Source organism: Rhipicephalus sanguineus, chromosome 2, assembly GCF_013339695.2.
Source record: "Rhipicephalus sanguineus isolate Rsan-2018 chromosome 2, BIME_Rsan_1.4, whole genome shotgun sequence".
Taxonomy (NCBI): domain Eukaryota; kingdom Metazoa; phylum Arthropoda; class Arachnida; order Ixodida; family Ixodidae; genus Rhipicephalus; species Rhipicephalus sanguineus.
Window position 1 is genome coordinate 33714445 of NC_051177.1, and position 27525 is coordinate 33741969.

At 46.1% G+C, this 27525-nt stretch overlaps 1 protein-coding gene across 3 annotated transcripts in view; it reads left to right on the plus strand.

Annotated features, from left to right (window-relative positions):
• The window catches only part of LOC119382689 (protein krueppel), a 137007-nt gene that overhangs the window by 3001 nt on the left and 106481 nt on the right, over positions 1–27525 (plus strand). For 2 of the 3 annotated variants that reach the window (XM_037650495.2, XM_037650496.2), the window contains exon 2: positions 16288–16363. The exons of the other annotated variant lie outside the window; for it this stretch is intronic. In XM_037650495.2, the coding sequence (XP_037506423.1) occupies positions 16355–16363 (9 nt within the window). In that variant the 5' untranslated portion in view covers positions 16288–16354. The remainder of the gene's footprint in view (positions 1–16287; positions 16364–27525) is intronic. 3 annotated transcript variants of the gene reach the window in all.

The window sequence follows — 27525 nt, forward strand, 5'->3', positions numbered from 1 at the left end:
CAATGTACGGGGCAGATTTTGCGCCCCCCCCCCTCCTTTTAGGTGATTAGGGGGGCGGCCGCCCCCCTGCCCCCCCTGTACGCACGCCTCCACGGCTCTCCGTAGAATGACGAAAAATGGCACAGTGCCTGCTGCCCTACTTCTCAAAAATTACAATGATTTATAGCGTAGTGGGTTCCTCGCAAGTGCACTTGTATTGGTTGCCAAAGAAGCCCATAAGCGCATGATCCATTTCCTCGGTGTCTCAGTAAAATTACAATGATTTAGAGCTTAGTGGGTTCATCGCAAGTGCACTTGTATTGGTTGCCAAGGAAGCCCATAAGCGCATGAGCCCATTTCCTCGGGGTCTCAGTAAAACTACAATGATTTATAGCGTAGTGGGTTCCTCGCAAGTGCACTTGTATTGGTTGCCAAGGAAGCCCATAAGCGCATCATCCATTTCCTCGGGGTCTCAGTAAAGTTCTTCCTCCGCCGACCCCCCCCCCCTCCCCCCGCGTCTCTCTCCCACGTCAACGTATGTTATACAGCATGACGGGAGAGGGAAATAGCGACCGGGCGTCACCCAATGCAAATTACATAACTGGTGGGCCGTTTAAAGCTTCCAACCTATTACAAAGGGATGAGCCATAATTCTTCTTGGTCAACAGTCGTCGCGTCAACAAAGTGCACATAATGCCTTACGGACGTGTAGCTGGTGCCTCGCTTCTCCGCAGAATGACGAATAATGGCTTAGTAGGTGCTTCCCAACTTCAAAAAAATTGTGATTTATGGCGTAGTGGGTACCTTTCTAGTGTACTTGTATTGTCGCCCAAAGAGAGCTTACAACGGGCTCTAGAAACGCCGCTCTTCAAGCTTTCGCTGTGACTGTGCTGCGGTTTCAGCGCAAGCCTGGCGTTTTTTTATTTATTTTAGTCTAAATTAACGTAGTATTTATCTTTGGTATCAGTTTACTTTTTGCGGGCTTTCGCTTCAGGAAAAGCTCTTGGTAGTCCCAGAACTAACGAACAACCTGCGACGTCGCCCAATGACGCACATATGCAAAAAATACAAAGGTTTATTATATCAACAAATCGTCTAAATCAGCTTGAGCAATTACCCCACTAAACAAGCAGGAGGGGTTAGAAAGGGAGCAGTGTTCGCGAAATTAGCTACAATGTGAAATTCACTAATTAAGCAATTTCTGGGAATTCAATCCTTGTTATTTAACCGTTTGCTGTGAAGTACAATCTTTTATGCCAGAGATGCCGGAGGGGTCTATCAGACTAGATCTCTTCTGTACAAAAAAAAAAGGAAAAAAACTTCCTGGCGTTTTTTCTTGGAGCATGTATACATCGTTTGTAGATAGCTGTGCGCTCAAGTCCCACGGTTTTGTGAGGGACTCGCATGAATGATCAGAATAGGCACGAAGAAAACAGTCTTACTTTACTTTCATCCGATAATTTAACAGTAACGAGCGAGCGATGACCTATGGGTGAGTTACGAGGGCAAACGCAAGTACGCAACGTTCACCACGAGCGCCATTGTCTGTCATACACGTGAGAGGCGTTTCAGAAGCAACACATATATTGCATAGCCCTTGCCTGCCACGGTTAACTTGATGGTCAGTGGGACTGATTGGAGATAGCAAGGTCTTGTACAAAGAAGATAAAATCTTTGCTTGCTTTAGTTGTTTTTCAGTTTTTTTTTATTGTGTATATGATCCAGAAAACATTCGACTAAACGTGCATGTGTACAACAGCGCGTAACTGAACGTAGCTGCATGTGTCCTTGCTATCTCCAGGTGACGCAGCTAACTCCATAAAAATTCCACAACGAATTTTTCCCGAACTGCCGATAGGCTTTCTTTAAGAAAAACCCGTGTGGATCGCCTTGTAAGTATAGTTTCGTGTTACGAACAGGTGGATGACAATTTTTTTTTTTGCTACAATTTTTTGAGTACCTTTTCCATGTGCACGCGGGCATCTGCAGAAGTAATTTGCCAACGCTTAGTATTAATACACACACATCAGCAGGCCTATTCGGCTTGGTTTATGGTTTCCATCAAAGAACGAGACGTTTCCCAGTCTATCGTCTCAGAGAAGCCGGCTGTATACGGTCGCTTGTGAGAACAGCGAATATTGTATACACTGAGGAAAGGTAATAATTCCTTGAACAATGACTCCTTTGATTAAACTGCTGCTAAGAATGTTCACCGGCATCCTCGGCAGTTTGTCTACTGCAGAAGGAAGGCCTCTCCCAATGTTCTACAATTTAACCTGCTCTTGCGCGAGCAGATTCCGTTTTGTTCCTGCGAAAATCTTAACTTCGCCACCCCGCCTAACTCTGTAACGGCCTCTGCGTTTCTTGTCCCTTGGTGTTCATTCCGCCGTTCTCACTGATCATCGGTTCTCCACCCTACGCATTACGTACACCGCTTATGCCCGCTTTTTTTTTCTCTTTATGTTAACGTCACTCAATCACTGATATGCTGGGAAATTCAATGCGCCCATCGTTATCGAACCAATCAATTAATGATTTCTGCCATATAAACTAATGCTCTTATAGTAAACTCAGCATCTCAAGTGAACGAATATTGAATGCTGACCTCCATTCTCGGGCATTCAGAACGTCGCCTCGGTCCGCGCGGTCGCTTCATTCTGCTGTCTCAAGTGCTGGCCTGTCCATTGTCAAGCGTGGACGGACGGTCAGAGGCTCGCGATCAGACCCCTGACATTTCGAACCCTTTCAAACAAACGGGTTGTCCACTTCACGCGCAGCTGTGGCCGCTATGCAACCGCATAAGGTCACACGCGCGGTTACGCGATCTCTGGTCGGCAGAATGCCTTCTGACCGCGTGGGATCAAGCCAAGCGTGGCGCATCGTCTGTGGCTTAAATCAGATTCACGCTTAATACCAAAGCAAACAGCGTCCACCTGCGCCAGCTCCTTCTGTCCCCGTCGTACCCCTCATCAAAAGTCAACGGCGGGCTAGTGGGCGCACTTTCGTCCCTTTGGTATGTATGTTGTTTACTTGTCCGTGATCTTCACTAGCCTCTGCAATGGGTTATGATGCATCATAACCCGTCGCACATGTGGGATGTCCCGTTTTTGACCGAATATATCGGCCGATTCCGATGGCAGTGCAGCCTAACAGAGTACCTCACTAAGCCACGTGACCTCAACTACCATGTTTTCTCGCATACTACTAGCACTCGTTGCACTGACTAATATTGGGTATATTGTTGGCTAGATGATGACTATTGTCTGCTAACACACTGGCTAATGTCTGAATGATGAAGAATGTCGGCTAGTGCATGGCTAATGGAAGCTAAATAAGGGTAAATGATCGCAAGCGTTGGCTATCTACTGTTGTTACACCAGCTTGCCTTAGTAAATGTCAATCCAATCAGCAAGTTGTCTACCAATTTCTTTATTTGCGCGTACCAGGATAGTATGCACGGGGGCCCCGTGGAGCACGGTGCTCAGACTGGCGACCATAGGCGGGCACACGCGGGGGGCAGGGGGAGGGGTGCCCCCACTAATCACCTAGGGGAGGGGAGGGGAGGGGGGCAATATCTGCCCCATACCGTTGCTCAGTCGGACCCGGCCCATCATTGTTTAATGTGCCGGGTTATGGCCACGTAGGTTTTTGACGATAATTGCGGCCGAAGGCCCTTCATGTTGATTTCCAGGAACTGTTTACTTCCCATCTATACTTCCGGAAAGCCACGGACAGGTCACTGTGAGAAGCACTTCATCGCTTTATTGTTTAGATGCGAAGCATTTTATGGCAGAGTTTAATCCGGTGGTGGTGGTGTGCGGCGTGACCACCCTTACTGCACATGCGCAAACTCTCTCCACGCACCTCCTCTCCACAACCTCCTCTCCCCCTCTCCACTCGCCTCTCCCTCTCTCCACTCCCCCTCTGAAACCCGGGCTCGACATGCCGAAACGCTGCTTCGCATTGCCTCATGGTCCCCTTCAGCGGGAGATGGTGTAATTTCTTTTTTCGTCCATTGTGAAGCATGCTGTGTTTTGGACTCGACAAACGGGGTGTGGGGGAGCGCTGCGATAAAATGTTCCATACTTAATGTAACTGCGCAAAAAACGGACGGAAACACGAAGGGCGAGAAAAGGACAAACAAGCGCAGACTATCAACTGAAGTTTTATTGCACGAACGAGGCAATATAAAGGGCAGAAAAAAGCGAGAGAGGGCAATAAAACTTCAGTTGATAGTCTGCGCTTGTTTGTCCTTTTCTCGCCCTTCGTGTTTCCGTCCGTTTTTTGCGCAGTTACATTAAGTATGGATCATTACCAACTAGCCCAACTTACCACTCTTTTGATAAAATGTTGCCCCTTCACCTTATTAAGGAACCCTACGCACGCCTGTGCTGGCGACTTGTTTGGCGCAAATCTGCTGGTCATTGAAAAGCTCGAAGACAACGCTGTTATGTCGCATTGTGTTTGATGTGACAGCTGAGGGCGCTTTAGAGTGACATTGCGTTCAAGTGGCTAAGCAATGGAGAACCGTCGAGGTCGGTATATACGACGTTTCGCTGTAGGTTAGACTTGTGACCTCGACGACAGCGTCGCGTTGAGGTGGGGGGCAGGGGGTGAATAGACGAATGCTATAGTCAATTTTAACTTAATGGCTTGTTTTACTTATTAAGACCGCAATGCAAAAAAAGAAACAAAAAATAATAATAATAATCTGGAATGACTAACAATCCCGCACTTCGATGTCCTGCATTTCGCTGCTCTTGGACGTTTGGCTCATTTAATCAAACCGCGCAGTCTATTTGCCCTTGAGATGAGTGCAAGATACAATACGCTGCTCACCGTTGATTACATTACTACTTCCAAGGGCGTAGCCAGAAATTTTTTTCGAGAGGGGGGGGGGGGGTTCAACCATACTTTATGTATGTTCGTGCGTGCGTTTGTATGTGTGCGTGCCTATATACGCAAGCAAAACTGAAAAATTTCGGGGGGGGGGTTTGAACCCCCCAACCCCTTCCCCCCTTGGCTACGCCCCTGACTACTTCACAGTGTACATATCTGCGCAGCGTCTTAACGGAAATCTACCAAGGCTTTATTGAATTTTTTTAGGGAGTAGTGGCCTATTAGACAAGCTATGTTACAAAAATGGATTTAGACGGTCTATAGAGAGTCTGTAGACTTCTTGTAGACAAGTTCGCCTTTATGTAGATTTAATATTTTGTCTAAAGAAAATCTTCTGATAATCTATAGACAAAAGTTTATAAATGGCGTGTTACGTTTTGTTTAATTGCGTTATATAGATTGTCTATAAACAACAGTTTGAAAAGTATGTTTCTTTTTCTATTGTTAGTTTATATACAATCTATAGACAAAAATTAATTTGATGAAGTTTTTTTTTTTGTCTAATCCGAGTGTATAGATTGTCTATAAACAAAAGTTAATTAGACAGCTATTTTTATTTGTTTAAATGTGATCTGTTGCTGGTCTATAAACAAAAGTTGATAAATTCGTGTTATTTCTATTTGTCAAATCTCAGTCCACAGACTGTCTAAAGACAAAAGCTAAAGTGGACTTATTTAATGTTTTGCTGAATTATAAGGTTTTTTATTGAAATTTTAACAGAGGTGTGTACTTTATGCAATTTTGCTACCTGTTTGTTTATATAACATCTAATCATGCGCTCCTTATTGCCCCATTGGGCCCTAGCTGTAATGTATGTTAAAAAAGAACTAAGGGGGCTGATTAATTAATTGAACCATCATGTGAAATTGAGCAGGAATGCGTTTTTGTATATCTCATTAACACATTCTGGCGTACATGGCACATATATATTTCCCCTCATAACGCGCATGCTCACATTAGAACTAAATATGCCTTCAGTAAGTATGTTGCACTGTATAGCTCACCGACTGGATGTACTGCAAGGACTGTGTGGGTTTTTCGTCCTTGGTTGCTACAATGCAAAGGGCAATGTAATGCGTGGAATACTGGAAAGCGCAGCTTTGAAGCGGGACGATGGGCAAACGGTGAACACTGTACAAAAGCTCTTTTTCAAGACACAAACAGCAGGGCCCACTGCAGTGCTTCCATTTTTGTTACTATTCAGCATACAGTATTTCGCCATTCTTTTCCTATACGAACAATCTTGCCAAGAAACGAATTTTGTTGAAACTATATTGTGAATTAGGTGTGACGCTTTCGCTAGCTCATTATATTTGTTCATTCTCACTTTTTCACGACATTTTAAAAACGTAATATGTTAATTAAGATGTTCTTCAACAAATATGTATTTTTCTGTGCAATGTAACTTTAAATCGTGTTTCAGTAAGCGATTTCAAATTGATAATGTGTGTATGCACTTGCTTACATCTCCCGCTTAGAATATATCAATTTAAATTAACAGGGAACATCAATAGGAAAAAAGTTGCAGCTGAATCGCCCTAAGGGCGAGGCATCGATGGTGACACCAGCTCGGTGCAAATTCCGAAGAGATATCAATTGGCACCGCGGACACTTGCTCTCAAAGGGTCATGTTTTCCACATGCTTGTGATCATACACACTGACACATTTAGTCGGCCGTAAGGGCAACAGCTGTTACAGACAGTAGCAAAAACGGACCGTTCGTGTACATATCCTGTACACGAACGGTCCACGAACGGTATGTTTAAACAGCAAGCACTGGAAATAGAATTGAAGAATCGCTCAGACGCGGCCTCCCCACTGAGGAGTTGCTTTTTCGTTCAGGCACTGCCGTGGATCGTAATGGCGCGCGAGTGAACACGATAAAGAAGGGGAGAAACGCGATAACCGGTGCGGCAAACGAACGGAAGAGGGCGCGCAGCTGCAACTCAGTTTCAAATCGCTGGCTGAGCGAGAGAAGGGTGGCTAGCGAGAGCTTTACCGCGTTGATTACCGCGTTAATTAATATTACGTGCCGGTATCGTCGCTGGAAGTCGTGGAATGGACACGTACTTACACCGCGTGTCGGGACGGACGCATCGTTGTTTGACATGGAATCGTTGACGGCCATGTGTTGTCGTAGCCCCAACGAGCACGAAGCTTTGAACAATATCACAAGCGCGCGCCTTTTGACGAGACTGTCGCCACAGCGAATATCGCACTTCGGTGAGTTCAGGAACGTTGTCAGATCGCGTGACTGTGCATGACGAATTTGTGTATAGGTAAGATTGCTCGAGCGGCGAGCTGCCACAGCAGCGATGGTGTGCAAGAGGAAGTGTTTGATACGAAAGTATGCGTTGTACTAGTGTCTCTGTCTTCTGTGGTGCTCGTTATACACTTCCAAGTCGATTACAGTTAAAGTGTGCGTCGATTACAGTTAAAAACAGCCTGAAGAATACGCGTTGCATTACGCGATGCTATGCTTGTGATGCTTGTGTTATCTCTTTTTTGCCAGAGTGCGTCACGTGGCACGCGATCTTTCCATGAGGCGGCAGCTGACCGATAAAGCGTCCCATGCGAACTTGAGGCATAAGTCAGCCGGGGCAAGGACTTCGCGGTGAATGAAAGAAAAAAAAGGCGGGATTATTGGAGGGCCTCGTTTCTTTTTTATACACAACCAAAACAATCGAAAAGATCCCCTTCTTTCGTAGGGTCAACGAGGGTGTCGCCCCGGTAGACTTAAAGCATCAAGTTAGCATGCGAGGGTTTATTGGTCAGCTGCTACGTGGTGCCAAGTTTAAGTGCCACCTGATGCCCTCTGTCAAAAATGAATGTTTCAAACTCGCCGCCTGGCCCCTGGGCTACGTGCGGCGCTGGCTGAGACTCCTAGGGACTACACATACATAAGTAACCAACGAAGTAAACGGGAAAGCGCCAGACGCGTTACTATAGAAGGTTGTGGATTCATATCCCACCGACGGAAAATCCTCGTCCACTTTAATCAATTTCAACGTACGCCATTATTACTAAACTGCAATTAAAGATGACAGTTAATGTCCGCTATGCTTTCCCTGGCTTAGTTGTCTGTTTGATTAATTTGGTTGTGTCTAACAAAGAAACGAGACCCTCGAAAAAATTCCCATTCTCTCGTTCATTAGGTTTGTACACGAGGCTCACTGTAAGGCAATTCATTTGTCTGAAACACGTTTTGAACTGGTAGTAATGGTAAGCACACACACGCAACTACAAACTTAATTCATTCGATGTGGCACACCACGTATGTGTAAATTATCCTTGGTGGATGTGAGTTTCAGTCCAATTAAACTTCTTATGCGAGTGCATGCTCTCCTTGTTGCTGTATCGGTGTGAGAAAAATTGGGGCAAACATTGGTCCTGCCACTCCATATTTTCTTTGTTTGATGAACCATACATCGTCTGTCTAAAAAGTTCTTTTAACAGAGAAGTAGCATCGTTGCATTGTGTGCGAAAATGGGTCTGCATTGTTTTTTCGCGCATGCTCTGTCGTAAAGTTTTATAATTTTGTATCTTTTTCTGATTAAAGCGCTGTTGTAAGTCAGCGCTTGTGTTTGTCATTCTTTTCTGTGTGCTTTGCCTCTTTTTCTTTTCCAGAAATTATTGGTATAAATTTATACATCACTAGTCTACAGGGACTGCCTCTAGGCAATCTGTAGACCACAGTATATTTGTGAGGTAATAAGTCCGTAGGCACTATATATATATATATATATATATATATATATATATATATATATATATATATATATATATATATATATATATATATATATATATATATATATATATATATATATATATATATATATATATATATATATATGACGTATAAAGGCAGTGATGTCTGTTAGAAGCCGACGAGGAAGAGGTGGCTCGTGCAATAGAATAAAAGTATGGCGTATGAGCCACGGCCCGTCTTTCATTCATAGCGTCACACAAGTCGACAGGATGAAGACCTGGCAGCCACTTCATCAGCCGCACATCATCCACGAGCAGTAACAAGACGTCCTGACCACACATGAACTGGCGAAGCACGTCATAGCTGCACACAACGACTATCACCATGGCAGCATCATCGACAGACCTTGCCATCCCACAGTACGCCGGATCAGCGGACGATGGAGCCGTTGAGGACTGGTTCAACCTCTTCGAACGCCACGCTACCGCTGCGTCATGGACGGAACGGGACATGGTCGCCAACTTTAACGACTACGTCACCGGTGAGGCATTCCGATTTTACCTCACGCACATCTTCCAAAACAATGAATCATGGAACAAAATCAGAGAAGAAATGATCACCCGATTTAGAGACTACAGTGAAGATTCGTCTGTAATCCACCATCTAGAGAAATCTCAACTCAGCCATCGCAGTCCACGTGCTTTTCCAACGAAAACACATAGCCGTCCATCAGGCTTTCCTTCTGCACAAGAATTGGCACCTTCTACCACTTCACTGCACCATAGGCCACGAGGCGTAATTGCACATCCCGATACAGCTGATTCGTCGTTTCGCATACGTGACGCGCCACCTGGCATTACATCAAGTGGCTCAACTGTTCTTCGTAACGATTACCACATGCCTCACAAGGTCGCTGCGTTAACGATAAACGAGCTGACGCATCGGGAAAATACACAATCACGCCAGGACCAGTCCAAGATGTGTCTTTCGCCACAAGGGTGTATTTCAACAGTTCCACAGTCTCACCAAAACTCGCAAATGGAACCTAGTCAAGCGATGTTTGCTGTGCTATCAGCTTCCAGTGATCACCCACCAGAGAGTCGAAGCAATGCGGAAGTTTCCGATTCACCAGATCCTGCGCATTGCCAACTGCCAGAAGCATCTATAATGAACGGCATTTCAGAACCATCTGGGGAGCTTTCTGATCATTCTGCCACACTACTTTCATCACCAGATAAGCCTTGCAGCAGAGCGCCGAGTGCCAACTGTCTACCGATCACATCAACGTGCAAAGAAAACCAGACTCGTGCTCCTACGAGAGGCCCACGTCGCCAACTTTCGCAACAAAAGCAGCAGTGTCAACAAAAGCAACTCCAAGAATCTCATAGACTACAACGGCTACGCGAACAAGAACATCGACGAACTGATACATCGAAAGCACACTTGCGGCATAAAGGAGGTCGTCAGAAAATACACCGACCAAACCGACGACAAGTTCAACATCTGAGACACCTCAGTCGCAGGATGAACCGCAAAGGAAGTTTTCTGCGCCACCGATCAAGACAATTGCGACAACACCACAGAAAAAGACTGAAAAGGCGCCAGACAATTCCCTTCTATTCTGGAAGCACACAGCCATCACCCCATCAGCCTCATTCAACGGGCCCACAAAGTGAAAACACCGCGTCTCTACCAGTCACCACAAAGCGACGCCTACGGCATCTGAGCTGCCGTCTCTACAAGGTGCTCCAATACTATTCATTTGTTACATGTCTACCAAATGTGTCATCATTAGTGTCCACGTTCAAGGCACGCTTATGTTGTCCCGAGCGCAACAGCCAGCCTCGCCCACCAGAGCTCTCCTTGATATCCCCGGCCTCCTCTGTGAATCTTTTTGTGCTAATTTCACGGAACCCCCTTGTGACATGGAACTACTCCGCGTTTTGACATTTTAGCTTTAATACTCTGTTTGCTCATGTTTTGTAGTTAAACTCGCGCATTCTTTCGGGGGGAGGGGGAATCCTGTGACGTATAAAGGCAGTGATGTCTGTTAGAAGCCGACGAGGAAGAGGTGGCTCGTGCAATAGAATAAAAGTATGGCGTATGAGCCACGGCCCGTCTTTCATTCATAGCGTCATATATATATATATATATATATATATATACTGGGTCATAGGAATAGCCTGAATAGCCTGTGGATAATCTAGACATTTGTCTGTGGATTTTTTAGAGACAAAAGTGAACCAAAGTAGGTTTATATAAGCCTATATACATTTGTCTGTAGACATTTCGCAGACATCGGTCTAAAAGCATGAATTTTTATTAATCTACAGACCTTCTTTAGCCAATCTATAGCCTTAGACTTTCTTGCAGACTAGTCTATAAAAACGAGTGTGCCCACTATTCCATAGACTATATATAGACCAGTCTATAGAACACAGCTATAGAACGTCGATTGAACTTAACGACAGATGTCTACAAACTTTATATAGACTAAACAAATTTTTGTAAAGGATGACGCTCCCGTTCCTCAGATCTCCCACCCCCATTTTTAAATACGAAGCATTTCTTAGCGAACTTCTGCGACTTTTAGCGTATCTATATCTATCTAGCCGCCTACGACTTTGTGCTCTCCTGGCCGTTTCGTTAATCGGACGTATACCAAAATTCGTGTGTCATAACATGGCCTTATTACGAACACAAATGACAGGTCATATCATGAAAATCATGACACGCATGTCATGGACAGCATGATTAGCATTCCACGGCCTTTGGGCTCTTGCGGCCGCTCCGTTAATTTCATATATACCAAAATTGGTACGCCGTGACAAGAGTTCATGACGAACATAATGATAGGTCCTAACATGCAAATCATGACGCGCATGTCATGTGCAGCGTGATTTACATGACATGGTCTTGGGGCGCTCGCGGCCGTTTAAATGAAGGAATATATACGAAAACTGGTATGACTAACATAACTGGCACGTGGTAACAAGAAAATCATGACATGCATGTCATGTACGACATGATTTACATGCCACGCTCATGGCGCACTCGTGGTCGTTTCGCTAGATTGATATACACCAAAATTGGTATTGTGCGATGTGACTGTATGAAGAACATGAATAGCAGGTGGTAGCATGAAAACCATGACATGTATCTCATGATTTACATGCCACACTCATGGTGCATTCGCGGCCGTTTCGCTTGCATGATATACACCAAAATTGGTATTGCGAAACACGACCGTATGACGAACATAAGTGAGAGGTGGTAACATGAAAGTCATGACATTCAAGTCATGTTCGACCTGATTTACATGCCACGCTCATGGTGCGCTAGCGACCGTTTCAGTAGATTGATATACACCAATATTGGTATTGCGCGATGTGACTGTATGAAGAACATGAATAACAGTTGGTAAGATGGAAACCATGACATGCATGTCATGTGTCATGATTTACATGCCACGCTCATGGTGCATTCGCGGCCGCTCGCTAGCTTGATGTACACCAAAATTGGTATTGCGCGTCGACTGTATGACGAACGTAAATGAGACGTGGTAACATGAAAACCATGACATGCATGTCATGTATGTCATGATTTACATGCCACGCTCATGGTGCATTCGTGGCCGCTTCGCTAGCTTTATGTACACCAAAATTGGTATTGCGCGAAGCGACTGTATGACGAACGTAAATGAGACGTGGTAACATGAAAATCATGACATGCATGACATGCACGACATGATTTACATGCCATGCTCATGACGCACTTGTGCCCGTTTCGCTTGCTTGATATACGCCAAAATTGGTATTTCGCGGCGCGACTGCATGACGAACGTGAGAGGTGGTAACATGGAAATCATGACGTGAAGGTCATGTACGACATGATTTACAAGCCACGCTCATGATACATTCGCGGCAGTTTTCCTAGCTTAATATATACCAAAATTGGTATTGCGCGACGCAACTGTATGACGAACATGAATAACAGGTGGTAACATGAAAACCATGACATGCATGCCATGTATATCATGATTTACGTGCCACGCTCATGGTGCATTCGCGGCCGTTTCGCTAGCTTGATATACACCAAAACTGGTATTGCGCGATGTGACTGTATGACGAACATAAATGAGAGGTCTTAACATGCGAACCATATTATGCATGTCATGTACGGTATGATTTACATGCCATTGTCATGGTGCGCTTCCGGCCGTTTTGTTAACTGGATATATACCAAAATTGGTATGGCATGACACAAGTGCGTGATGAACATAAACGACAGGTCATGCATTGTATATACCAGAATATGCGTTTCATTGGCATGGTGTATACTAGATTGTGCATGCATGCGTGCATGCCAAACATGCGATATATGGTGGACTAGATGGCATGGCATGAATGATTTCATTTGGCTCATAGACAAACAAGGCGATGTATGCAGCTCTTTGCTGGCTGCTTCGCATTACATCGATTCCCACAGTGCGTGGGATCTGCCGGATTTTTTTTATTGTGTGTGTGTTCACGCCTTCTTCTTTCCGCTTTTCTTTATCTTTCCCCTTGCCCTGCCCCCTAGTGTAGGATAGCAAATAAGATGTATTAATTACGGTTAACCTTAGTTAGCCTTTCCCTCTTGTATCTTTCTTCTCTCTCTCTCTCTATAATGAATATATTGAAATGTACTGCGATCTAACAAATAAACAAAATCTGATCTTGCTGGGGAATATTTTCGTCCGGCAATATCAAGCAGGTACGATGCAGGAGATTACCACATTATCGTAACGGCCGATATGGGAACGTGTTGAGGCATGTGTTCTAACATGCTCATGTTCACTCAATTGACTGCGGTACCCGAGTACACAATCGTTCGCAAGAATGAGCGCTGGGTGCCTACAATACAAGAATCTGCTCTTACTTTTCGATAGCTTTTAACAGCGAAAGCTGTTATCAGGTCACAACGGCACTGGGTAGTTGTCAGCTGCCGCCTCTACCGGTGTCCGTAACCACTATCGCGCGAAATAAGAAAAAATTAAATAAATAAAATCGCATTTAAAATATCCAGGATCGGATGGGATTTCAACCCGGGCTCTCTTCGTGGCAGTCGAGTATTCTACCACAGAGCCACACTGGCGCTTGAAACTTCTTTGCAAAAAGACCATATACAGGCGCCGTGTCGGGCAAGGAATCGCGTTAACATGTGTAATATAGCGTGGCAGAAGAGTAATATAACATCCAGGCATCGCATAATGGTAATTGTGCAACGAGTGTGTGGTTTAGAGAATCTCACCCACTACAAAGTGCTCTACCATAATTCTTAATCGTCATCAGCCACAGGCAGCATATGCACGAATTGCCTTTCAGGTGTGTAGCGGTTATCTCGCTTATCCGCAGAAAGATGAATAATGGCATAGTGGATGCTTCCCTACTTCACAAAAATTATGAATTGTCGCATAGTGGATACCTTGGAAGTGTACCTGTGTTAGTTTCCCCAAGAGAGTTTATAAGGGGCTCTATACCCAGATTCGCTCTTCCAGATTTCGCTGTGACTGCGCTGCGCGCTCCGGGCAGGCCTGGCGTTTTTAAAGGACGAACTGCTCGAGCTAAGTGGAGCGCGGAAATGAATTATTTAATAAAGAGGACGTGCATTAAAACGCACACACACGTACATGCACACGCGCATACACGCACACACACGCACGTACGCGCCCTCGTTGGTAACCACAACAACAAAAGGGTTTATTTTTCCGACAGTTTATGTTGGTACACCGGTCTTCATCAGGACTGTTAGTTGACACATTAACCGACACATCATCAATCGAGGAACATGCTCCACGCTGGTCTTCGTATATATAAGTTGTAGAAAGTGAAGGTCAAAGAACTAATCGCATTCGGAATATACTCATTTTTGCCACTTATTATACATACCTACGCGTCCCTACGTTTGATGCCGTCGACATCAAATACGAACGGCTTGTCAGGTCCGCAAGTACATGATAAGCTCAGTGTCATTAGTGAATGTTGTAATCTTGAACAACAAAAAGCGGGTTGGTCAGTTCACTTCAACGCTCGTTACGTCATCGATTCGCCACCATTCCGGCTGCCGCACCGCCGCGTCGGACGTCGCATCGGATGGAAAATCGTACCGTCTGTCTCGGCCTTTTAAAGGGACTGTCTACCGTCCTTCATCCCTTTTCTGTTTTGAGCGTACCGTCTGAAGTGTCCAACCTTGCAGCGATTTCTCTGGAAAGTGAGTAGAAATTTTTAAAACAGAATTTTTCGATTTACGTTCGGTTTTCTTCCATTGGCGTGAAACATGCCGACAACACTGGTTGGTGGACGCGATGACGATTCTAGTGCCGGTAAAAATTAAAACCGAAAGCACATCTGATTTCTGTAGGATTACTTTATTTTCGCTGAACACTACTGTAATGAATGTGACAGTCGTTTTCAGCGCGCTAGCGGTTAAATGAAGCCTTATACGATTATACAGAACACTTCTATTGCTCAGTCTATGCGTTTATTTTAGCACTGCTGCCGCAATCCAAGCCGAGTCGATTCATCAAAAAGAGACAATAAATGCACGCCTTCACAGCGCAGAACATGTGAGACATCCTCACAACAATACAGCGGCACAGTACTACCAGTGCGGAGAGCCGCATGGCATAGCGCATGAGTTGAAGCAGGCAAAATCGAAGACGGCGCCGCAAGCAGCGCCACTGGGCGCCTTTTTGCATGCGTGAGGAAAAAGAAAAGCAAGAAATCACTCTCTGACGCAACCGAAAGCTGCCTCAAGTGCGTAAAATACAATTTCAAGTTATACATGTTTGTTTTTAAGCAAAATGAGTTTACCTGCGAGGATTTCTTGTCCTACCAGAAGATTGACCATATCGCTGTTGGGTGACGCTAGCGGTCATTCTTTCACGATTTTCAACATCAAATTAAAAATATAATTCCTTTTTTATGGGGCAAAGGCATGCTCGTTGCCGCCGATGTGACGAACGATATTCCCATTCTCACCACAAACAGAAAAAACTTTCCGAGCGGTAGACAGTCGTATATGCGCTGCGTCACGGCCCGCGTCTGTCGGTATTCGATATTGGTGCAACGGCTGCTCCAGCAGTCCGTCCAAAAATCGTGATCCTTCTCCGCGCACAAGAATGTATACCATCCCTTCTGTTAACTTGGTGCCTAAGTCGCTTCCTGGTCCACCGCGGTGCTGTAGCGGCTATGGTGCTCGGCTGCTGACCCGAAGGCTGCGGGTTCGATAGCGGCTGCGGCAGTCGCGTTTGGATGGAGGCGAAATGCTAGAGGCCAGTGTACTGTGCGATGTCAGTTAAAGAACACCAGACGGTCAAAATTTCCGGAGCCCTCAACTACGGCGTGCCTCATAATCGTATCGTGGTTTTAGCACGTAAAACCCCAGATATTATTATGTCGCTTGCTTATTGAGACATAGTAGAGACATTAACAGAAGTGCACACCGCGTTCCAACGAAAATTCATTCTAGATCGATTTTTCGCTGGCACACTTTGTGCACTCATTTAGAGGGGATATGATATGCATGGTATGATAAACTTTATACAGGTCCTGAAGATCAACCCTATAGGTTGACGCAGGCGCCTCAGCAATCACTATTTCTCTCGGTGTCCTTATGCTTCTTTCCGCTATCTCTCTTATCTTCCGGCATGCAGACTTGTTAACGCCACTTTTCACGCCGCCAAGTGAAAAGCGACTGCACCAACCTGCGAGGGACGTGCTATGCTGCTGGTGAGTGAAATGACACGTACTCTTTATTTTTTAGTGGTTCGAGCAACGAGTGACTCATGTTTCTCTACCAAGCACTTCCGGTCTAGCACCTACTTCCGGTTTTTCGAATATTTGGAAAATATCTTTTGAAAAATAAAACTTGCGCGAAATCCATGGTTCTGCTTTAGGTTAAGAGTAATTTGGATGCAGATGATGTCGAAGCGCTAGTTGACTTAAGAGTAATTTAACTGTCAGGATAATTAACCAAAATTCATTGAACGTGTTCGCTGAAAGAGCATACGCTTTTCTTGTGAGCAGCTGCCGCACCTGCGGCATCGTTGCGGCACCTGGCGGATCAGATCTCAACCACGAGCCTCTTTCTACGTGGCCTCTGAGATCTGCTTCGGTAGCGCGCGAAACACAAAAACTAAACCAAGAAATTACACCGGGGCACACAAACGCCGAGGTGCGAAGGGCACTGCCATACACCTAAGTCAATTATTAGTGTCGCCTCCCTATTTTCTTCGATGAAGACTACGAACTTCTCTGTAAGAATTTTGTACGCTCGTAACAGTGCTTAAGAAGGCGAAGCCGGCCACCTCAACCCTCTCTTGATACCCCCTGCCTTATTTCTCCTGCGTGCTACGGTATGACGCTGAATTTAACGTGCGATTGCAAGTGCCGCGTAGATTTTCTGAGGTCGCCAAGTAGTTTCGTTCTACGCGTACTCATTCGTTTGAAGATGCATGCATACAAATTTTGTCCAAGGAGAAAATATGGAGGCTTTTTTGTTGCTCGCAAAAGGGAAACAATGAGTGCAGTATGCCAATTCATTGGGTTTTCGGTTTCCCTCTTATTCTTCTCTCTCCCATTTTTCCTGCTCCCTCCCATCTTTTTCTTTTGATATATTCTTGCGCGTAGCGGAAGTTTTCATAGACTCTAAGATTAAAAAAAAAAGAGTATGTGTTACTCTTTTCGGTGAGTCCCGAACTCTCTTTAAAGAGTCGCGTTAACTCTCTTTTGGGTCCCACGACTCTCCCGACCAGAGTATAATGACCTCCAAAGAGAGTCCACGTGTCTCTGTCTCTGTAAAGAGAGTCATCATAGACGCGGCAAGTCAGGACTCACACACACACACACACACACACACACACACACACACACACACACACACACACACACACACACACACAAAAAAAAAAGAAAGAGTCAAAGGACCCTTTATTTTTTTCTTAGAATGTATGGTGCTCTTGTTTCCTTACCTTTTATTATAATCTCGTGTTCGCTAGTCCATAACTACTGCTTGTAATAATAATTAGCCAATATTTCCATGCTTTAACATAATGGCAGCAACGGGCTGCTTATAAGTCAATGTATGTGCTTCAAGAGACGTGACAAAAAAGAAAAGAAAGAAAAACGGTTAATGAGAGTACACGAGGAGGAAAGAGACACTAGAAAATAAAATAAAGAGAAAAACAAGGCAATAAATATTTTGTCAGAAGGGGAAAGGGGGCTCCAGGATAAGAAACCCTGCGTTCTTCGTTTCTTTTTTTAATTGTTCGTGCAAATTTTCTTGTCCACTATAGTGTTCAGCGGGTACTGTCGTCATTTTCTTTTTCTTTATGTTGCAAAGAACAGCAACCCTTCCGTATGCATCGCTCCATCTTCGCGGCTTGAAGACCAAAAGAGGGAACGCATATCTGCTCGCACATCAGCGGCGCCCGGATCGCGCTGTTCCTTGTTTTGTATAGTGCGTCTTTGTGGCGCGCCTTTTTCCGGCGTAATTTGATTACCGCGGCGTTCAAAACAACTTCTCTCGCGCCTTATTCAAAATTGACTGACCCAGCTTTAAGAAAGAAAACAATATTATATTTCCAGCAGAGCAAACGATCGCGATTGAGCGTACCCTTTTGTTCTGGCAGAAAGCCACCCCAAGAAGCATCCTTTAAAAAAATTAATGAAAGAGAGAAAGAAGGCAAGCACAAAAGAATTAAGAAGCATAAACAAGGGTGGTTTTTTTAATTCACGCGCTGTTGTGGAGGAGGGCGAGAAGAAACTGGAATTAAAAACAGTCTCGTGCCACCCGCGGTGAGAGGCAGTTCAGTGAGCAAAATAATAACTCGCGTTACAAGCACACACGGTGTACGTGTTCAACCGTAAACGGGTGCGGTGATGCTCACGTGACTCAATAATACTAGGGGCCCGAAGGCATGTGTTGTTCGGAGCGCGCGATTACAGCTCGCGGCCGACAAAGATGCAATTAATGCACGAGGTGACAAACAAACTGTACTGACAGTGCCGTCCGCTTTAAAAAAAAAGAAAAGAAAAGCGCGGCGGGGACCACGACAAGCAAAGAGTACAGCTTGTTGCAGCTGTGCCATACGGTTCTGCGATCGGGAGCTGTATGCGTGGCATCAAGGAGTGGAAGTGCGCTCGTTACGGTGCGTTGAAGTGAAATGCGCGGGTAGTTTCTCCTTAGCGCAAGCGTCGATCCTGTCTTCGTAGTGAATGAACGGCCTTTCTGAAACATGTATGCCGTTGGGCAAACTCTCGAAAAAAAAAAAAACATGTGCACGTCTCCGTGGTTTAGGCGGTGTCTGCACGTGCGTATTTTTTTAATGTCCTTTAAAGCTGGCTTTTCTGCAGTAAGGGGCTTTATGCGAGGAAGCCCGCTTCGACGACGGTTCTCTTTTGCAGGTAGCGTTCGGTGTGTTGGAATCACGTACGCATATGCGCAATTCAAGCGTCACCAATAGTAACGGTAAACCGTAATTAGTAAATAAAGCCAATAAAAGCGCATCAGTCGGCATGGAAGTTTAATCCATTTTGGCGACTTCGACTCTCTGTAAGCTGCACTTCAAGTCGTATCATATAATGATTCATGTTCAGCAACAGCTTGCACTGTTAACGATTTCCGCGGTATCGTATGCTGCGCGCCACACATTATGAACGCGGATTGTGACTACATCGTTCACTAGCAGAGCGATGGTTTGAAACATTCTAAAGGTACACGTGGATACGGATACGATGAACTTTACTGACAAGAGTCCTGAGAGTTTAGCCAGGCCGTCGGACCTGTTACCCGTGGGGACGGGTAGTCCAAGCCTAACCGCCGCATCGTGGGCCCTCTGGACGGCCCAGAACTGAGGGAGTATAGGTCCAAGCTCTGCAGGTCGGAGCACCACTTCTGCGATTTGATTGGGAACTCCGTAACGAGGGGCACCGCCAGAGTAGTCCGATCTAGATTGCTAACTTCGCCACAGTTCGGGCAGAGTGGGTCGAAGGTTTCGGGATGGATGATGTTAAGAAATGCTTGGTTAAAATATGTCTTGGTTTGAAGCATGCGGATTTGGATGCTTGTGCTTTCTTAAGCTTTAGACGTTCGCTTTCGACAACATTGAACTGTTCATTCTACGCGTTCAGTTCAATGTTGTCGAAAGCGCACGTTTAAATTTTGGCATGCGAAAAATTACTGCGATGACGTATACTTGCGAAACAGAGCAATGTTAGGAGCTCTTCAGCATGAAGTGGAACGCATATATACTGTCACACCGCGCGCAAAGTCGAATGCGTAAAAACAGAGACAACTCTGTATTTGCATGAGGGACAGGCCCGCAGTATTCTCGCTTTAAGCCGAAGTGTTTATCATAAACAAACATCAATCTGAGAGCAGTCTCTCATAAGCAAACGCAAGACGGCTCAGAGAGGTATCGGTGGAGTGTCTCCACACTTGGTCTGACTAATAAGCGGCGTAAAAAACACACCCCGGGCTCAGGACATAAGTAAGCCGTCGCCTGCCTCGGTTCGCGAAGAGCCAAGCAGTAACTGGATTAAAACCGCGGGCATCCTCGCTTGCGTATGCATGCCGCCATGCTGTACACTTGTGCACAAAAGCAAGTTGGGTGCACCGAGACACTTCTTTTGCTGGGTGCGTTGTCGTGTTTATATACATTCTTTTTTTTCTCTCTCTCTCTTTTGCTTCGTTTCATCACTGGATTCTTTAAAAATTGTTATTCTTAATGCATACAGCAGAGCTGGAGCTTACAAACCAATGCTTGCCTGTACGATGAATTAAAGGTGTCGGCGTCAGTGTCACAAAAAAGAAAAAGAAAAACAAACACGCCTCTCAAGTTTGTCACGTGAACTGGGAAGGAAATGTACTGGAGTATGACGTCATGTTGTGTTGAGGCGCGATTGAATGGTTTGCGTTAACCTTGTGCGCGAAATGTGCGCATATTTTGTGCCTAATGATAGACATCACATCATCAGGAGCGTAGCTAGAAATTTTTTTTGGTGGGAGGAGGTGGGGGGGGGGGGCGGCGGTAACCGTACTTGATGTATATGTTCGTGAGTGCGTTTGTATGTGTGAGTGTATCTAAACACACGCAAAATCGAAAAATTGGCTACGCCAGTGTTACATTTACCTCGAGTCACCAAGTTCATATGTATTGTGGGGTAGTTGGCGCCTTTATTTTAGCTTTATTTTAGTCATATCGAACGTGCTATCATATGCTGAAACAGTTTTTCTCAAATATGCTAATGTACTGCGTTATGCTAGAGCATAAGGAGAAGCTAACAAAGAAAGGAGGCGCTCGCTCGATGGATCATTCATTCCTCAGCGGGCTTGACGCGTGTCGGAAATATCTCATCGATATGCTCTGACTATTAACCTGATCTTCGTACCTTGAACTTTGTTGCTAGAACTGAAAACTACAGTTCGCTGATTTATACGAGGCGGGTCATCGGCCTCTTAAACGGTTCTCAATATCGAAGTTTTTCTTCTGCATCTGATCGGTTGCTTAGTGACATTTTCGTTTCAAGGACTTATGCGTTCTCAGTTGAGTGCCCTATGTTAACTTCTGAATCCTCAAATTAATTTAATGTTTTTTTTTCGTACCGGGGTACTTCAAGTCTGTGCACTTAACACACGGGTGTAGTCTTGAACGGAAGATGGGAATTGATTAAGGGCTTGTTTTCTTTGTTGCGTACAACTTAACGAAAACCAAAAGAACGCGTGAAGCCAAGGAAAGTATAGGGGCCTTTTAACTGTAATGCGGTAACTAAGATATAAGTGTGAAGCAATTAAAGTGGACGAAAAGACAACTTGCTGCTGGCAGGGACCGAACCTGTAACCTTCGGAAACTTATGAAGAGAACGACGCTGTGTAAGTCGATGTTTGTCATTTGCGTTGAGTTGTCTATAACGTTCTATCAACCGTTGCAGAGTCATTCGCTCTTAGTTCATCCTTTTATCGGTTCACCGACGTAGCACAGAGGAAGAAAGCATTCTATAGACGTTGTTTTGATAATTCCATCAACTGATCCTGGACAACGAGCTCATTGGCATCCTAACAAACGTTTCGTTGTTAATACTTATAAACGTATGTTCCTGCAGAGTCCCATTGGTGTGAAAGTTTTGTTAGCAGCTCTGAAGTCCAGTAGCGTAGCAAGAAGTTGTTTCGGTCAGGAAAGGGGGGGGGGGGGGTTGGAACGCACACCCACCCCTTCCCCCCGCCTCCCGCTGGCTACGCCAGTGGTGAAATTTGCAAGGAAGTTTGCAAGGAAACTTCGGCAGCCTCATTTTATGTCATCAACAAAATTGCGCTTCCCGGTGTAAGCAATAAAGCTTGACTTGACTTCGTCCTATAGGTACATTCGTCATAACCAATGACATTGTTGATATTTGTACAACAAGCTACCTGTATTTAAATTGTCTCGGAAAATTCATGATTCTGACGAAGTATACTGCGAACTTGTGTGCCGAGCATTTAGTATAATTTTTCGACACAACGCGAACAATTTCACCCTAGAGTCTACGGCCACCGATGCACTAAACTATATGAGATCCGTTGCGCACTAAAGTCTCGGCACCAATTATGGTTAGCAGCGTCTTTATGATTGTGAATCAATCCAAAACCGGCAATAAAATTGAGCAGTCTTAAAACAAACGCTGACCTCAAGAAAGTGAGGTTTATTGCCAATTATAACGGTGGCTACAAATGCCTTTCTTATAAAGTTCACCTTACCCTTACATGTTAACGATGAGCATTTCCATCTTTGCCTTGCCTCTTAATCTCCACTAAAGAACCACAAAAACGCGTTCAAAGCTGCGACATGGCGACTCACTCTTCAAGAGAGTGATCAATGGTCACTTAATGCTCTTGCAGGAAATCATTACTTATCGCTATCGACTGGGGTAATTAATATTAGTGTCGCTAACTGCTGCAGCCTCGGAATTGGTTGTCTACGCCTCCGGTTTCCGAAGAACAAATGCAATTAATAGCGCCAAGTTGTAACACAATGCAGTAATGGCCTTTTCATCTCGGGGCTGTTGCTGACCGACCAGATAAAAATTCTACAGAACATTTTCCAAGCGTCATCATTGCGGAACCACAAGCTCAGCCTAAAACCCCTAACTCAGCCGACTCTCAGCCATCGTGGCTGTTTTTTGACGCCGCCGCAAGATGGCGACTGCGTTCGCTCTCCCTTCGCAGGCTGGCTGGGTTCAAATCCCACCACGTTCCGCTGACAGACTCTAGCGTCTCCTCTGGATCGGCGGCAAGGGCATCCACTCTGGCTGAGGCCTACCGCAGTTGGCGAAGCCGCTGCAAACACTTTCCAGATTCTCGCAGTGTCCTCCTTGCCGTTCCCGCCATGCCGCCTCCTTTGAAAGCGGACAGACCTACGCAATAGTAAATAGATAAAAAAATGGATCCGAGACAGACAAAACACAAGAGGGGGATGGGAAGAGGTGGGAGAGGCGTTTGTGCTGTCTGAGGAGAAAGGAGATTAGTCCGAAGGAAAGGGGAGCAAGGGAATACGAGGCACAGCGGAACAGCTCGGAAAGGGTGTTCGGGTAGTCTGGAAAGGGTGTTGCGCTCATGCAGAAAGGGGCAGTCGAGACGGAGGGGGTGAGGGGGGTGTCAGGAAGCGAAAACCAGTTTCCTCTTGGGGAATGAGCGAGACACTTGCGTCGGCACGGAAAAAAAAATAACGAGAGAGCGAGAAAGAAATATATGGTTCGACATGCCGTGCAGAGAAAAAGGAAAGAGCCTTACTTGAAAAGCAGAGCTCTTGCGATGAGAAGGTCACTTGCAGCCGCGGAAGGTTCGACGAACTCTGCAGCAAACGTGGCTTGCCCGAGACAAGCCTCCCTCTCTCTCTCTCTCTCCCCCTCGGAAATTTTGTGGGGGTGGGAAAGACCACAAGTGTAACAAGTTATCAAAGAAGAAGAAAAAAAAGCGTTTGCAGTAGAAGATGAACAGCGTGGCAAAAGCGCGGTGAGAGTAGTCCGGTCCTGGTGCAGGTAGGCTAGTGCAGGTCGTGGCATCGGCGGCCATGATGGCGGGAAGAAAGGGAAACTCCATTTTCTTGCGACCTGCGCGCGCTCGGCGTGAAGCCGTGACCTGACGAATGCACTTGTCTCGGCTTGGAACGCGGCCCTTGGTATGCTGCCATTCCCGGCTGGAACTTGGCGGCTGGCAGCCCCTCCCTCCCGCCAGCCTTACGTCTCAGCCTGCTTGTCACGCAGCGAGGCGTCTTGTCCACAATAGAAGCCTAGCGGTTAAGCACAGCTGGGCCGAACATCGCCTCACAAAAAACCGGGAGTAATAAACTGACTGGTTGTCCGCTGCGTGCGGTCTGCCGCCAAGGGGCGATGTTCAAGTTAGAGGAGTGAGTGCCGCATTTCGGCAAGGCCTTGTAACCGCAGAAACGTGTGGACGTCTGGAAAATGGGAGCTTTTGTGCGCTCGAGTGGGGACCTTCCTTTTCATTTACTTTGCGGTTTGTCGCAGCTGGAAAGGGACGCCAAGGACGAGTGATCTTATTGGGCATCTTTTCCTCTTGCATATCTTCGTGTGCGTCTACTTATTAGCGGCAAGCTAATTCGGTAACTGCAGCATTATAAAGTTTCTTGTCGCTTTCCATGTGAAGGACAGACAAATGGCAGTCCGCTGTTTGCACAGTGCTCGTATGTCCTGGAGTACCGCGTATAATTATTGCTCTATTTTGGCGAATGAGTTTCGTGGGACAGTTTCATGAAAGAACAAGATAGAAACATATTCAGCTATGGCCACCTTCCTCACGCATGCACAAGCGAGGACAATGTCACTTTACGACTGATCGTCGTGACGTACACGGAATAACAGATGACTCAGTAAACTATTCTGGTAATGCTGACTGAATGGAGAACAACACACAAAAACGACACACTAAGCCTAACACTACATGGTGACGCTGGTGGCCACCGAACCAATGGGCTAGGCGGATGTTGGTCTCTGGAGCCACGGATAATAAAGAAGTTCGCATTGAGTGTTCTAGCAGGTGTAAAGAAACTACCCGTAGGCCGGAAAGGATGTACAAGGAGTATATGACCACTGCCGAAATATTTGTTACAGCATAAACCATGCAATATAGGTACTGTTTCAAGTATAGCGAAAGACTCCGACAGCATGCACTGCAGACTTGCAGCAACAAATTCCCACTTGATGAGCTGAGTGGCCTCTGTGTGCTTCTTTCACACATGCACCCACCAAAGGTGGTCGAAGAAGACTACCCTGATCGAGCACTCTGGAATATAATTTGGTCCAAATTACCTGCAGTGCATGCGTGTGTGCGAGGCAGTGAAGGTGTAACACATACATTACAGCACATATCAGATGGATGGATGGATGGATGGATGCTATGAGCGTCCCCTTTATAACGGGGCGGTGACATGTCTGCCACCAGGCTCGAAGGCGAAAAAAAAAAGAAAGAAGAAAAAAAAAACTTCCTTGTTTCATGTTGTCCTAATGTCTTATCTACATTGATTAAATCTATGTTATTATACCAAAAAATATAAATTCACGGTCCATCTCTCTGCCTCTTAAGGCAGAATGACCTTTTTTTTTCCCAATTATTTATTTTTGTACTTTATCTCTACTTTACTGCCACCAATACTCTAACCGTCTCTTACTTATTTCTATCGCGGACGTGTTCAGCTTTCCATGGTTGTCCCTAAAACCCAAGGCTTCATGTAGACTCGTGCCTACACGTATACCTGGGTGAATATCGCCACATTCAGTCAGTACATGTTCCATCGTTTCCTTAGTTCCCCCGCAGCATGTACATTGTTCTTCTTCGTTACTGAATCTCGCTTTATAACTACGCGTTCTAAGGCGTATGCATGGCGTATGCATGGCGTATGCATGGTATGATGCCATCTGTGCAACGTCTCGCACTCACGCACAAGGAAAAGAGCTGTCCGCAAACGTATACAGACACCACAAAATGTCCTCTCGCTCAACAACTCCTTTTTCTTTCTTTCTTTCCCTCTTGGTATCAACTTATCGTGCATGACTCAGGATCAACGCGAGCAGACTTCGCGCTTGTGAATCGTCCGTGACTATTTCCGTTCGTTGAAAAAAAGAAAAAAAAAGTCTAGCAACAATAACCACCGTCTCGAATCGACGCAGCAGCGGGCTTCCTTTCGATAATTCACGCACTCTCAGAGAAGTTTTCGCGGCGCAGCCAGTTTTGGTTACAACGACGTGTGGATGTAAGTTTTCCGGCCGTTATATGCTGATTTGGGGAGTACAGCAACGACAAGGCACAGAAAAAACGCACGCGCCTGGCTTTGGCGCACAATGCCCACTGTTTCTACTGTGCAAGCTGTTTCGAACTCGTAGTGACCTTTGACCCCGTGGCTGGATTTTACCGAGTCTCGCAAAAAAGTTCACTGCCCTCAGTGCGCGTGTTGCAGCCCTTGCGGTGCCCGTTAGGTTGCTCCCCACGCAGATGAGCGACCGACAACGCCTTGGGCGTGCTGCCACAAAACCTAACATCATTGTATTCCACACCCGCTTGATTTCCAGGAACGTGCCGATCGACATCCTCCGCTGGTAGGTTGCCCGAATTTATCAAGGCGCAGGTATATAACGCGTATACAGGCTGAACACAGACTCGTGTTCTTTCTTGTTAGCATTACTTTTTCAGTTTTTAAAAAAATGTTTCGATTTCTATAGCCGCCGTTGAAGCCTGTCTAGTACAGCAGCGCGTGGCGGCGAACTGGTGACCCACAGGGTTCACTCACTTTTCGGGGAAAAATGTCGCTCTCTCGCATGTCGGGTGCCACTGGCAATTTTTATTCAACGACTCTTTGTGTCAATTCTCATACTGAAAAAAAAAAGAGATTTTTTTCCTTTTTGGGGGGGTATACTCTTAAAAAAAGTGAGAGGGCATTTGCTTTTGCTGGATTTTGCTTCCTTTCGCAGGGCAGGGGTCTGCTGGAGAAAGGACGGTGTATGTTGCTCCGCTGCAGACCCCACGCCCCATTCCGGAACGAAAAATGAAGCAAAGAAAAGAAAGAGATGGTCTGGAAAAGGGGAGGGGGTGTTGTCGGCCGCGAGAGGAAGAAACATGTAACGACGCAAAAAATGGGGAGAGATAAAAAAAAGAAACATGAGCGATGGAGAAGTTCAGAGCAATGTCAGCACTGCAGGAGCGCTCGCTTCCTCTGGACGGCGGTGGCTACCCCGAGGAGCCCAAGAATCGAGAGAGGATACGAGGGTTAGTGGGGAGGGTGGCTGGCTGCGTCCCCCCTGCCTCCTTTCTTTTTCCCCCTCGACGCAACAACAGGACCGGCAAGAAGGAAGAGACCGCGTGAGGGGTGTGGGGGGGGGGGTCTGAATGTCCCCCCCCCCCCTCCCCGTCGAGCCTTTCGGGAGGGGCCGCAGTTCGTCGACCTTTCCTTTCGGCTCCGATTCAAGGTCGTCCTCCCGCGAAACCTCCTCAACGGGGTCGACCACTCTTGCGTCACGGGAAGCCGCCGCCGTTTGGCGAGCCACGCAACAGCAGTCACTCGAAAAGAAAGAGAAGAGATGCAAGTCCGTGAGGTGCAGCCGCCGCCGTTGCGTTCCCCGGTCGGCCGGGTTCGAACGGCGGCCCTTGGCCCTGCGAGGTCGAAAGAAAAAGTGGTGGCGACGGTGGTTGCGGGGAAGGGGGCATGAAAAAAACATACGAGACCGGGGCTAGACAGCGGGGAGACGCCCAGCGACGCGTTGTGTAAGGTCACAAAGGCGTCGTCGGTGGCCATGCCGGGGTATGGTAGACACACTGCAGACATCTGCCGCTGATTGGACCGCCGGCGCGCGCGCGCGCTCGACGGGCAGCGTGGCGCACGCGATTCTGGCGGCGTTCTTGACCG